The 14,546-nt window shown below is 36.8% G+C and overlaps 1 protein-coding gene across 3 annotated transcripts in view; it reads left to right on the top strand.

Annotated features, from left to right (window-relative positions):
- The window catches only part of USP12 (ubiquitin specific peptidase 12), a 103,795-nt gene extending 90,080 nt beyond the window's left edge, over positions 1–13,715 (top strand). For 2 of the 3 annotated variants that reach the window (XM_032294369.1, XM_032294371.1), the window contains exons 7-9: positions 5,144–5,341; positions 9,040–9,118; positions 10,469–13,715. In XM_032294369.1, coding sequence (XP_032150260.1) covers positions 5,144–5,341; positions 9,040–9,118; positions 10,469–10,570 — 379 coding nt within the window. In that variant the 3' untranslated portion in view covers positions 10,571–13,715. The remainder of the gene's footprint in view (positions 1–5,143; positions 5,342–9,039; positions 9,119–10,468) is intronic. The other variant, XM_032294370.1, reaches the window with a different exon arrangement.
- Positions 13,716–14,546: the final 831 nt, after the last annotated feature.

The following is a 14,546-nucleotide window of genomic DNA, read 5'->3' as shown; positions in this document are numbered from 1 at the left end:
TTTTTTCATACATAATGCTATTACATAGTAGACTACAGTACAGTATAAATCTAACTTTATATGCACTGGGAAACCAAAAATATGTGTGACTTAGGTTATTGTGGTCTTCACTTTATTGTGGTGGCCTGGAACTGGACTTGCTGTGTCTCCAAGGTATGCCTGTATTTCTGTCACTACTTTGTGGGATCCAGTGATTAGTGACAGTGGACTGGGAGCTGAGCTCCTTGCCTTCTCATCTTTCCTCTCTCAATTCTCTTAACTCTCCCTTTAATCCATATGTGCCTGACCCCACCTCTAGGACCAGTCCTGTCCTTACCAGGTATTGAAGAAGACCCATTCATGGCCAGGTGACTCTGTATTACATTGTCATGGCCACAGTCCATCTCTGAGTATCTGCCCTAGATTTAATGATTGAGTTGCTTCCTGTTTCTGAGATGAAGGCCCTACCTTTTATTTCAGCTTCCTAACTAGATTCATATCTTATTCCCCTATAGCCAGTCCCAGTCATGGTTATTTGTGTAGTATCATGTCAAAATCATATTGGCAGTAGGGATTTACCTTGCTGTAGTCAACATCTCCAGCTGCCTCTTGCACACATAACCTCATGCAAGTCTTCTGGAATCTGAGTTGGGTGGGTCCTTCCATCTGTTGAGAAGTTGGTGCCACCTGGCTCCCTGCATGCCCGTGTGGATGTCCAGATGTCTGTCAGTCAATACTGTGTTCTATATGCATGTTAGGGTACGCCATGGGCCTCATTTGTGCCTGTGACCCATTCCTCATTTTAACACATGCTGGGGATAGGTTCTGCCGCCTGAATCTCCTCTCATTGCTTATATCTCACTGAGTTACCTTAGTGTCTTCTCACGTAAAGCATTCTATTTCCCCTGACCCCCTCGTTGTAATGTGCCACAATTAATCCTTGTTAATGGTACATTTTAAAAGAGCATGGAATTCAGTCCTTAGAACGGTGTGTCTGTATAATTATTAAGCTTTTCTGTGTGGTCAGGACTTCACTGCTGACAGGATGTTGGCAAGTTCTTAAGTGCCTGTGGCTGGATATTACATTCATCTGTGGTAGAGCTTGCAAATAGTGTCCTCTGGATCAAATTCCATCTGTAGAACCCTCTGGCTCACACAGTTTATAAAAATGAGTAATTTACTTTAAAAATTGTTTCTGACTATTGAGAAAAACAATTCAAAGATGAGACTCCACTGGATTTCAGGGTCTGCATTCCATTCCATAATGGTGTTGCTTGCCTGCGGCAGGGTAGTTGGTATTCTGGTTGGGGGTGGTTGCAGGCGATGTTGGGCCTTTGTCCAGCTTCTCCCGAGTCCTTTGGATTGTTTTCTAATACTTAGCACCTGGCTTTGGGAAGGACTCCCCCATGGGCTACTGGAGAAGGGAGTTTCTGGCAATTTGGTTCAAATTCCCAGTTCAAATTTGACCAGCCACTGACAGGTGCTGAAGAGCATATGAAAGCCCAGCTACCTTGTAGTCAAGATAAATCTGAGGTGAAATTTAGCTTCTGGGGTTTCTCTGTGACACTGGGCTGAAGCCACCCTTTCTGGGATTTTGCTTGAGATTGAATCTTTACCTGTTTTCCTTCTCGTCCCTGCCTATCCCTCCCCCTTCCCGAAATACACACACACATACCCACCCCCACCCACCCACTACATTAATAAATCACAGGCCTGGGACTTTTTATCTCAGAGTCTGCTCTTCGGGAACAAGACCTAAAATGAGAGGATGTGTAGTCTCATAATAATTATCCATTTAAAAATGCATTCTAATTTCTTTTGTGATGTTCTGTTTGTCCTATGGGTTATTTGGAAATATATTGCTTAGTTTCCATATCTGGGGGGGATTTTCTAGATTTTGTTTTTTCATCAGAGGACATACTCCGATTTCATCTTTTTAAATTTGTTGAGACTTCTTTTATTGTTCAGTACATTAGTGAATGTTTTGATTGAACTTGAGAAGAATGCGTGTAGTGCAGTCTGGGGTAGAGTATTCATTTAAATGTCAATTAAATCCATAGTTAGGTTGTTCATATGTTCCTATCCGTACTGATTTTTTTTTTTTTTTTGCTATTAGTGAGAGAAGTCTGTAAAGATTGCAGTTCTGATTATACACTTGTCTGTTTACTTTTATAATTCTTTCCCATTTTGTAGCACATGCTTTTAAGATTGTTATGTCCTCTTAGTTAATTGACCTTCATTATTATGAAGTATTCTTTATCTCTGGTAATATTCTTTATCTTGTCTGCTTTGTCTGACATTAGGATAGCCTGCTTACTTAGGATTGGTGTTTACATGGTATATCTTTTCCCATCTTTCTGCTTTCTTTTCTGCATAGTTTTAAATTATAACTAGACATTATCAAGAAAGGCAACCCTTATTATGTTGGAATACAGAATGGATGCAATTTGTCATTTTAAAGACGTAAAAGCAAGAAAATGCATACAGTTGTGCCTCAGTATCAGTTGGTTCCAGGGCCCTCACATACAGCAAAATACATGGATGCTTAAGTTCCTGATATAAAATGGCGTAGCATTTGCATATAACCTATGCACATCCTCCTGTGTGCTTTGTTACCTAATATAATGTAAATGCTATGTAAATAGTTGTTACACTGTATTTTTTAAAATGGTATTATTTTTCTTGTCATTCTTTTTATTTATTTATTGAATATTTTCAATTCATGGTTGGTTGAGTCTGTGGATGTGGAACTCCCAGATAGGGCAGGCCAACTGAATAACAGAAATTCATCCACATTTTAAGTAGTTGTTTATGTGATCGGCAAATGTCATTAAAAAAATAAATTTTAGTAGAAAATTAATTTATATCAGTTGACAGAAGATTTTAAAAAATCATTGTCTATTCAAACTTTAAAAAGGAAAAAAATGTTCTCTGTCCTCCTGTTTTTTTCTTCAAAATGTTGTCTTTTGTAGATAACATGTTCTAAGGCAGCTGTTTTTTTTTAAAACGATGACAGTGGTCAAGAGCTCCCTAATATAACCTCCCTCCCCACAAGTTTGAATAGAAGGAAAGCCAGAATCCTATAAATTCTTTCTTGTTTTGGTGGTCTTGGTGTTTTGAGCAGGAAATCAACTTCTTTTTTCTTCCGTCTGCTGCAAAATCTACATAATGAGTTTCACACTCCTTACACGTATGTTCAAGCAGTTTTCTGCTTTTTCTTCTGGAACCATTTCAAATGAGGGAAATTTTGTAAGCTAGTCTCTCAGCATCTTTAAAATATGGCTCCACACACATTTTTGCATGACAGTTCCATGGGCAGTTGGTTTCTTTGTGGTAGCCAGCAGTTCTCTGGGAGGATCTTTGGCAAATAGGATTCATCTTCTTCATGTGTTATCTGATCAAACATATCGTATCTGCTATTATTGAGATATTTTCTTTTTTCTGCATTTGGACTTCCCCTCTTTAATTTCTAAAAGCACATTTTCCCTAACTATCAGGCCATGTTCATTCTCTTTCTTCTTCCTAATCTTACCTGACTGCCATCTATTAATAGTACACTGACACTCATTTTATGCTGAGAAAATTCTTCTTTTGCATCTGCCATTCATTGGAAATTCTCAAAGGATACCCTGTTGTTTTGTAAAGATTTTGTTTCAGTAACTATATGTGGGTTTAATCAAAGATCTCATGTTTCATAGTTGAATTATTTTGTGTATAATTTTATATACTTTTTAACTTGTATTTTCCATTGTCACCTAGAAACTTTCATCTGCATTGTTTTATTTAAGTTGTATAACACTCTGTTTGCATTTGAATTTATTTTAACATTACCTGTTGTTGAATAGTTGGGATTTTTCACAATGTTAAAGAACTCTACAAATAGATTATTCTCATAAGTGATGTTTTGAGATTATATATTTAATTTATGTTTCTAGAAATAGGATTACTAAACCAAAGGCCATAAAAACTCTTAATTCATATTGCTGGGTTATTTACCTTTACTTTGGCTAATGTTTCCAAAAGGCCAAGTTAGTTGAATAGTAAGTAATTTAGGAATAATAAGCTATCTACCATATCTAAGATGTGTAGAATGCAGATTTAGTATAATGTTACGATTTTTTTTTCACATGTTAGAGGCAGTGACTTACCATTTATCATTTCTTTAAATTGTGAGGAATATTTTGCTTCACTAAATCCATTTAAAATCCAGTTCTGCAACATTTGGCATCTATCATATGCCAGGCATGTTGCTAGATAGAGGAGAAATAAAAATGAAGGGAAAGCTTTCTAGCTGCCAAGAGTCCGGGGCCTAGAAGAACAGAACCATAACCACCTAAAACTTTTACCATGTAATAAGCTTGACATATATAAAGTGAACCTACAGTGCTGATGGAGGGTTGAAGAGAGCAGGTATTTGTGCCAGAGGATGTGACATTTGAGCTGAGCCATTAAAAGAAGAATAGATTTTTAGGTGAAGTAGGAGTACAAAGGCACTCTCAGGGAGAAATAGCATTTAAAGGCATAATAAAGACTATTTTGAACATTAAGAACAGCCTGTGTTTCACGATTAAAATCTTAACTCCTAAGTTTCCAGGTTATTTTATTCCCTTTCTGGGATATACATAGCCATTGTTCTTAAGATGGAATTATTTCTTGTCCCTGACAAGCACCTTGAATGGTCGTTAGTGCTTTTATTATTTTAGTCTCCTGTTGTCAGTCTGTATCTGCATCACATAGATTAATAGAAAAAAATGGATTTCAGTCCACTCAAGTCCAAAGGAATTGTCAGTTTCAAGAAACTTGTTTTTCCCCTGCCACTCTTGAGCACGCTGTGCATTCAGCCTTATTATAAGAGATGTGTGTTTGAAATACACATATTCCTTAACCAAGGACTAATGCCATTCCATCTATCTTGGAGCTGTATTGAGTGCTGTGTCAAATGATGTGGTGTGGTAATGATGGGTAGAGGGGGTCATCTTAGGGTGTTCAGAATATTGTTTTGTCCGTATAAAAATAATTGGTAGAAATATGCAAAACTGGGCAATGCTGGGCTATTAAAACCAACCCTTGGCTGTCTATTCGTTGGATATTAATAAAGTTTGATAACTCAAGGACATGGTGGATATCTTTTATGAAATTTTGTTTTCATTTTTATTTTTAATAGGATGAAAGTTAAAAAACTGCCCATGATTCTAGCTCTGCACCTGAAGAGATTTAAATATATGGATCAACTTCATCGATATACAAAACTCTCTTACCGGGTAGTTTTTCCTTTAGAACTTCGTCTATTTAACACTTCAGGTGATGCCACCAATCCAGACAGAATGTACGACCTTGTTGCTGTTGTGGTGCACTGTGGAAGGTAATTGCAACTCCGGGTACATAGTAGTGGAATTTCTAGGTTAGAAGAGCAGTGTACATTCAAGATACTCGTGAATGATTCAAATATAGAACTTTTAGAAAGTCTGTATCCTCCTCAAGACAATTTTATTTCAAAATGGATTTTTAGCTTTACATTTTATCACTCCTTAAAATTTTTATATGTTAAATATATTATTTTTATTTTTATCATTTGTTACTCCACAACTCCTGTATCTTATTTCCTAGAACTTTGAGGTCTCTTTGTTTTTCTTTTCCTTTTTTAGGGTGTGTGTGTGTAGAGGGTTGTTAAGTCACTTCTGAGTTTAATTGCATATGTTCATATTAATGGTCATAAAAGCATTTAAAATGACATTGGAAATCTTCAAAGATTCATTTTCTGATTTTACCCACGTGTGTAGTTATCATTTCCTATTAGCCAATTTAGTGTTCTGTCTCGTTTTCATCTCTTCCAACGTGGTATACACATCTCTGTATAATGTACATACATATAACTGACCTTATTAAATACCTCTAAACATTCTCAAACTGCAAGAGTATCACATAATCAAAACTTGTATTTGGAACTTACCATCTTCATTGACTGCCTAGAATTTCTTTTAATCATTTTAAAACAGGCACTCATCGATGCTGGTTTTGGGAAACTCGTCCTAACAACATGCTTTTTCCAAATAAAAAGACATCCAGCTCTCCCATCTTCAGCCCCCCTCCCACCTCTCTGATCAGAATTTTTAAGGGCAACCCGGAGGCAGCAAATGCTCTGTAGTAATCATCTTCCACCTCTGTTGCCTGGGTCAATCTTGTCTCCCATCTTTCATCCTCAGCAAGAGTCTTTCTTCTACTTCTAAACTAAGAGTGATCACATCTTAAAGGAGCGAAGCAGTGTCAGATGACTTAGAGAACTTTGGTGTGGTGATTCAGATCAGGTTTTCAGAGTGAGAGAAACCTGGGTCTCAGTACCATTTCTGCCAATTGTGGGCCGTGTGACGTCATGCCTAGCTTCCTGAAAAAGCTTCAGTTTTCTCTTCTAGAAAGTGTCAATAATACTGACTACCTCATAGCTTTGTTAGGATTCAAAGGGAGATGTAAATCACTTAGCTACTGCTATTGTTTTTGTAACAAAAATATAATATTACCTTCTCCCATCCTAACTTTATATTTACTTTCTCACACCTTAACTAGACTGTTCTTTACCTCTTCAAATTTAGTGACACTCCTTCTCTACTAAAATTATGCTAGATTTTTTGAATCACTCTATACACGAGATACTGAGCTGAGATTCCTAACTCAGATGGCAACTGGGGTCCCCTCTCCACCCTCTCCTTTTAAAATTAATCCAACTCTTTTCCCACCCTTAAATCCTCGCTCAAGTCTCTTGACCCTTTCCCTTTTTAACCTTTTCTTTGGCCTCACTTGCTTCTCCCAACTTGAACTCCACAGTCAGTTATTTAAAGCATGTACTTACAAGTACTGGAAAATCCTCTTGCCAGCTGTCTGAATCCCTACTGTCAGAATTGTTGCAGAAAATTGCAGAGAGATGCTTATTGACTTTCCTCACAGCCCTGGTGGTCTGCCTTCACTGGGAACTCACTCCTGGTGGAGTCTGGCACAGCAGGTCTTTGGGATTCCCGCCCCCACTCCAGGGTTTTACTCTTCCTCCTGTCTCACTCTCATTGCCTCATGCCTTCCTGCCCCTTCTCTCTGGATGTCTTCTTTGATGCTCTTCTACCTAGACCTGTCCCCACGTGGCGCTGCTTCACTGTCTTCACATAAATACTAGATATACATTGCCAGCCCTGTCTTAGTGCTTTGTGTACTGTATGTATGTACAAAAAGGATATACGTCTGCTTCGCTTGTGAGAACAGGTGCTTTTTAAAACAGGAAATAATGCTCACTAATAACAGACTAATCATATTTTAGAATATTTTTCCATTGTGTATTTTATCTATCAGACTTATTTGTAGATTTGTTTCATATGAAAATGTGGAGGGTGTGCACAGCCTCACTGTCAGCATGTCAGTCCCAGTTCAACTTGCTCCTTCTCTGTCCCCAGTGCTCAGCCTAGAGGAGATTTCCAGCAAATGTTTGCTGACTATTACCCTTCAAGCCCATGTCAGACCTGGGCTCCATTTCTTGATTCCCCAGCCCTGTCGCCCTTCCACCTTGTCTCTCACTAGATGAGGTCTCTTCTATAGCTCTACTTTTATATCATATTCTGCCTTGGATTATGTTTTTGGAGTAGTTACCTACTGTACTAACGGGGTCTTTGGGCAAGAAGTTGTTGATATCTCCATCTCCACAGCAGTCAACAGTTATTTGCATATATTCGGCATTTGTACTAGTCAACTGAGTATGTTTAATGTCCAGAAATCGGATGCCTAAGAAACAACTTCCTTAGGTGGAAGTTCAGCCCTTCATCTCATTTTGTTTTTAGTTTATGAAATTAACTTTTGTCTGCTGTTCCAAGGAAAAAGCCGCCTAATTTTTCTCAATTTACTAGTCCTCACGCCACCCACCTCCTTTCCTTCCACCCTGTGTTCTGCAACCTTTCTTTGTTTTTTGTTTCACCTTTTATAATTTTTTTTTTCATTTCTGACCCTCTCCTCATAACACACAAGACCCTTTAGATGAGTCCTCAATAAATGTAGAAATAGACTTAATAAAGCATTAAATGCTTTTTTTAGAAAAAGTTTTGAGGTGTCATCCTCCATAGTTTAAAAAATATATATATTTTTGTTGATATTATTCTGTCACCTAAGAGATTTATCTCCCTCACTGGATCAAATGATCTGAGAAACATAAGACATGATAGGAAGTGGCTTATTCTAATATCCGGTCACTATTTTTAAAATAGTGTTCACCATAAAGAATAATTTATGTTGAAAAGGATTTCAAATTCCATATTAATTGTGGAATTATAACAATAAAAATAATTATATAAGCCTTTATAATGAATCATACTTAAAATGGAAGAGGTTAAGACCTTTGTCATATCGTTTTATAAAGCAAAGAATCACTTTTAAAAGAAATTATGCCTCCTTTATTTTTATGCGTGTGTACACATTTATATATTCCAGATTTGTTTAAAATGAGATGCAGGGGCAATCATGGTAATAGTTATAATGGTATTAAGAATTAGGTACTTAATAATGACTCACCGTTGGGCAAAGGTCATTTGCTTTTAAAGACATTTTATGAAGTTCAGGCTTGATTTTGGAGCCAAGGATTTGATATCTTTGCCTGTTTCAAGTATCATGTTGGATCTTCCCTCAAGAAAAAAAGCTATTGCCAAGGGAGTGAGACTTAGAAATAATTCAATATGCATTGTTTCATAGTTTAACTCAGCATGTTCTGCTGTGATTCCCCTCCCTTATAAAATGATAGAAAAAAATTGTCTTTGATTATAGAAGCAAAATTGAAAATTATTACAAAGACAGTAAAGAATTTCAGTAGTACAGCTCTGTGAATAGAATACTGATTATATCTCTTTGAGTACTAATTATTTGATTTTAAAATTGATTACCGGTTCGACTCAGTGTGGCTTTATCTTTTTTTGGAAAGATAGGTAAGGGGTATTTTTATCTATTTCAGTTACTTTACAAAACATAAAATTTAGAGCATGAAAGAGTAATATTACTAAATATCCTAATAAATTAACTTTTCCTTTTTGTTTGTTTTAGTGGTCCCAATCGAGGCCATTACATTGCAATAGTTAAGAGTCATGATTTTTGGTTGTTGTTTGATGACGACATTGTAGAAGTAAGTAGTTTCTTTATCTCTTTATTTTTTTTAAGGTTGTATGTGTATGTTGCTCGTCACTTTTTTCTTGTAGTTTTTCATTTATATATGACTGGTGATGAATATGAGACAAATATCTGGGCCTTTAGTTTGTAGTGCAGTTCCTGCTTCTTACTCTGCAATGTCCAAGCCCAGCTGTTGAGTGGTCACCTAACCTTTACACACCGAGAATGAAACAAGGGAAAGCTTTCAACAACAGAGCTGGCTTTTTTTTTTTTAAATGTTATTAAGCCATGTAACATAGTAAAGTATACAAATCTGAATTGGATGAATTTTTATACATGTGTCCCCCCATGTCTTACACACACACACACACACACACACACACACGTACATACGTAACTACCATCCAGATATGTGTCCCCCATGTCTTATACACACACAAACACACACACACACACACACACACACACGCGTACATACGTAACTACCATCCAGATACATGTGTCCTCTCCATGTCTTATACACACACACAGTTGTAACTACCATCCAGATACGTGTTCCCCCCCATGTCTTACACACACGCACGCGTGCGCGCGCGCGCGCACACACACACACACACACACACACACACACACACACACTTGTAACTACCATCCAGATCAGGAATAATTCGACACTGCAGCAGGCCCCCTGTTCCTCCTTCTGGTCAGAACTTACTGCTTTATACCTCACACCTCTACTCTCCATTCTCCGGAGTCTGCTCTTTGAACTTTTATCATTATGATTAATTTTGCCTATGCTTTAATATACATGGACTCATACAGTATGATTTCATTTGTGCCAGACTTTATTCACTCAGTATATTTGTGAGATGCATTCTTGTTGCCTGTGGTAATAACAGTTCTTTTTTACTGCATTGCCATTTTCTACTGTATGAATATACCAAGTTAGAAATTTGGCGTTTTGTCAGTTAATGACTTTTGTGAATTAAAATGCATTGGTCATCTTGTACAACCCCTTTTGCTGGACATATACACTCATTTGTCTTGGGTATATCTTAGGTTGGACCATTGGAAGTTGCCATTTTGTAGGTCCAAAATAGCTCTTAGTGGTTTCATATAATTCATCCTATACCTGGAAGTAGAATTGCTGGATCAAAGGGTAGTTGTATGTTCAGCTTTAAAAGATAGGTATTTCTAAACATTTTTTCAGAGTGGCTTGGCTATTTACATTCCCTCCAGCTATGTATAATAGTTCTGTTTTCCCGACATTTTCACCAAATACTTGGTATTGTCAGTCTATTAAATTTAAGTCATTCTGGTTGTACAGAGCTCATTTATGTACTAATGTTTACATTTTGCCTCACAGAAAATAGATGCACAAGCTATTGAAGAATTCTACGGGTTGACATCAGATATCTCAAAGAACTCTGAGTCTGGTTACATCCTTTTCTATCAGTCTCGGGACTGAGGGGGAACCGTGATGAAGAGATACTTTCTGCCTCATTTCTTCTCTGGTTATTTTGGAAAGGATCAAGCACTGATTTTTCAAGAAAAGAGAAATGCAGGAAGCTCAGGGGGCAGTAGCACACTTTGCACACGATAAAGCAAAGACGATGGATTGACAAGCCCTTCCGATCATGGTAGTTGATTTATTTGCTCAGGTATCATGCTGTCTGTACAGTTCCATACAACAAGGAGGTGAAATCAGAGATACCAGCTCCTCTTGTAAAACAGCCTTCCAGTCATTGACACGCATTTTCTCTTTATTAATTGCACCAATAATGCTTTGAATTCCTTGGGGGTGCAGTAGAAAGAATCAGAACCTGTGCCATATTGATAAGGAGATGATGTTGAACACACTGCATAAATTTGTTCGGTATGTATAGAAGCATATTCAGTGGTCTTTTCAAGAGTAAACCAGAAATACTTTTGGGCCCAACACTTGCAGTTGCCTTCCTGATGTAAAAACTAACGTGCTAGATAATCCAGTGTCGGGAAGACAAAGATGTTTTGCTTCTCTGAAGAAGCTTATAATAATATACAGTATATGTATATGTAGGGAACAATTGGTCAAAAGTGGCTTTTTGTTTCCCCAAGGGGAAAGACTGGCTTTGTAATTATAATTTTTTCCTTATTTATTTTACCTAAAACTGGTAGAGTCTAAGTATTGTATGAAGTGCCCATGATTCTATCAGTAAATTTGAGCATATTTTATTAGTTAACGTCAGTTTAAGTAGTCCTTTTGTTTGTTTCTATTTTTAAGGTGAAATTTAAATTCTATCTGAAATCAGTAAGATACCTTGAGAAGAACTACAATGAGAGGAGGTAAATATCCTTTTTCAGGAGGAACTGATATCTCTGGCTAAATATGTGTCCTTTTATCATGGTTTCTAAATCAGTTATTTTCTTCAGCTTTAATTTTGTAAAATTAAAAAACTATTAAAAAAATTCCTGTAGTTGTTGGAATAATTAAAAATTCTGGTGCAGTGGTGGTATACCAATCTTTAGAATTCTTAAGTATTCTTATGTTTCAAGTTGAGGTCATGCTTGGGAAAATCATGTCATAGCATTTATGTTATTTTCAAATGTCATTTTTCACCCTGGAAAGAAGTAATCATGTTCATCATAACCCTAGCAGCCTGGATAGTGAGCTAAATAAACCCTCTGAAGATTAAATTTTAATCAAGTAGACTAGGAATACAAAAAAACAAATCCTTCCTCCCCTTCCCCCCACCTTTACAAATCTTACTTGGAAGGGTATTCAGAAATTAAAAATTGTGTTTGCTAAGACTTTATTCTGTTGGGGGTTTTAACAAGTAATATATGTAACGTAAAATGTATGTAAAACATTGCAGCTTTTTTGGATATTTTTCCATGGATCAGTAAGTTGTCTGACAGTAGCCGAATGTAACTTGCAGAAAATAATAGAAAGTTATATTCAGAATAATAGCAATCAGACCTTGGATGTTCTTTATTAAACTCTTTTCAGGCAGTAAATTAAAAAAAAAAAAATCTGTCATTTTCTAAAGTTCTTTTGCTAAAACTTGATTATGGAAAACAAACCACAAAAAGGAATGTTTTTAGTCTGCTGCTATTATTAACATTTATCAACTGTATCTTTTGGCTCAGGAAATGACTTCACCTATTCATTCCATAAGCAGATCTTTAACAGGGTCACTTAGCTAATTGGGCTGCTTAAACAGATGTGCTGGGAGAAAATTATAATATTTAGTATTTGTACTAAATATCAAAAGTATTTTAACAGGTTTTTTTTTTTTTTTTCCTAAGATAATTTCTAAAGCCTTACCCTGGCTAGAGATGTTTTGTACAAATTATTTATAGCCTGTCTGATCTACCAGCATGGCACAGAGAATCACAATCAACAGTGTGGGGAAAGCCAGGGCAGGGGAAGTGGATGTACACTTTTTATTTTGAGGGCTTAAACCAGATTGTCTTGGATCTAAAGGTGTATTTTTGCATCTTTCAGTACAGAGAAAAAGAGGAAAGTGAAACTGTGTCAGTTTTAACATTAGCTATATCACAGCGTGTTTAAAAAAGATAGATGAAGTCATTTGCATAAAGGTACAGCATTGAAATACTACGTTGTGTTTGTTTTTACATTTTTGCATTAAAAAAGAACATGCAGTAAAAGCCAAGTTAAATTCCATATTGAAGCAAGTTCTAGCATTTGTATTGAGTTCCTGGTAGTCACATACTTTGGTCACAGCTACACCATACTTGATCGTATGGTTTGTCAGGGGAGGGACTGTAGGGTGACAGTTTTACATTTACTTTTTCTTCGTAATGCAGCTGGAGCTAAGTAAAATGTTTTTAAGCTTATCAGAAACCCAATATACTTTTAAAACATGTAGGGTAAGTGTTGGGGGAAAAATACAGGTACAGTAAGTAAGAAAAGTAACCCATGAAGAAAGCATTGTGAGGGTGTGTGTCAGTTGACTGTGATTAAAGTGCGGGGCTGGTTTAGGTTGTAAATGGTGGCTGATTGCTGTGTAACTATGTACATGATTGTTGGGATGGCTGTCCCATATTTTGTATATTGGAATAAAAATTTCTATAAATTATTGTAACTAAAAGTAAATATTCTAAATTAAGTCCCACTTCTTAAGTCACATGGCTTCTGTCTTGGAAATTTTACCTTTAGAAGATTTTTTAAGACAGGAACCAGGAGGCTTGGGAACAGGGAAAGAAGGAAATGTTGTATTATGTGGGTCTTGTGGCCTCTAACCATCAGTATAGGGTTTTTTCTTTCCTTGATGGCAGTAGAAAGACCTCATTTTCATAACATAACTACTCTTGATACTTTCTTTAAAGACACTTTTTATTAAAGATTCTATCATGAGGTATTTGGCTAGGAGCTGGGAGGCTAAAGCGCTCATGTCCTGGCTCTTCAGTGAATTTAACTGTGTGACCTTGGGCAAGTCACTTAACCTCTCTGTGCTTCAGTCTCCCTGTCTTGTAAAATGGGAGTAATACCTACCTCACAGGGTTGTTGTGGGGATTAATTAGAGATAATGTCTGTAAAGCATTTAAGGTTCTTGAAGAAAGCGCTATATAAATACAAAATAATATCTATTAAAGTTGGTTTATTTGTGCCTGTGGGTTTTAAGTGTGTTTTTTTCTTTTTGCCTAAAATGTATTTGCAGAGTAGAGGTAGACGCTTTAGAAATTGTGTTACTACTTTGGCTCAGGCTGTGACTCCTGTATCCAAAGAGATTCTCCCTAGAACAGAATTGCACGTGTGTAAAATAACATTCTACATGTGCCTGCATTTATTTAGCACATAACTTGTGTTATCTTTATGTGATAGCATGTCTTTGAAAAGTTCAAAGTTTAAATTTGAAAATTGAGAGTCATAGAATCTCAGAGGGTAAAATACTGTTAAGGTCACTATTTCTCCTGCTCTTCCTCCTTTCCTGTGTAGTAATTGCTCCTGTAAAATCTGTTTCACAAGTGGTCAGTCAGTCTGCACTTGAGTGCTGGGAGCCTGTTCCCTCCTTTGTTGAATAACTTGAATTGTTATTTATGTTGTCATTATTTTCAGTCCATCCTTCTGTCTCCCAGTGTGCTTCTGTTCTCAGGGCTCATCTTTGTATTAGATGGCTTTCAGAGACTTCATCCTTCTTGGGAGCCCTATTCTGGAAGCACTCTTTTTCATTCATGTCTCTGAAAGAGTGTTCCTAGAACAAACAGTAACAGGTGAACTAGACTGTCGACGGGGACCTAAGATTACATCCTCTTTTCTAAGCATCTGTTTCACACACTTCATATTGAACTTTTAGTAAATGAAATCTTATACACCTAAGAGTTTTTCATGAACTGTTGAAAAGCCGAGAGTCCCTTGCCACCCGCCCTTGCATTTAATTTTTAGATTGCCTTGGGTAGTAGTGTCCCCAGGATTGCCTTTGACAGTACTACCCAAGGCA

Source organism: Sapajus apella, unplaced genomic scaffold, assembly GCF_009761245.1.
Source record: "Sapajus apella isolate SASKATOON/1434 unplaced genomic scaffold, GSC_monkey_1.0 scaffold32, whole genome shotgun sequence".
Taxonomy (NCBI): domain Eukaryota; kingdom Metazoa; phylum Chordata; class Mammalia; order Primates; family Cebidae; genus Sapajus; species Sapajus apella.
This window is presented reverse-complemented; position numbering and strand designations above follow the sequence as displayed.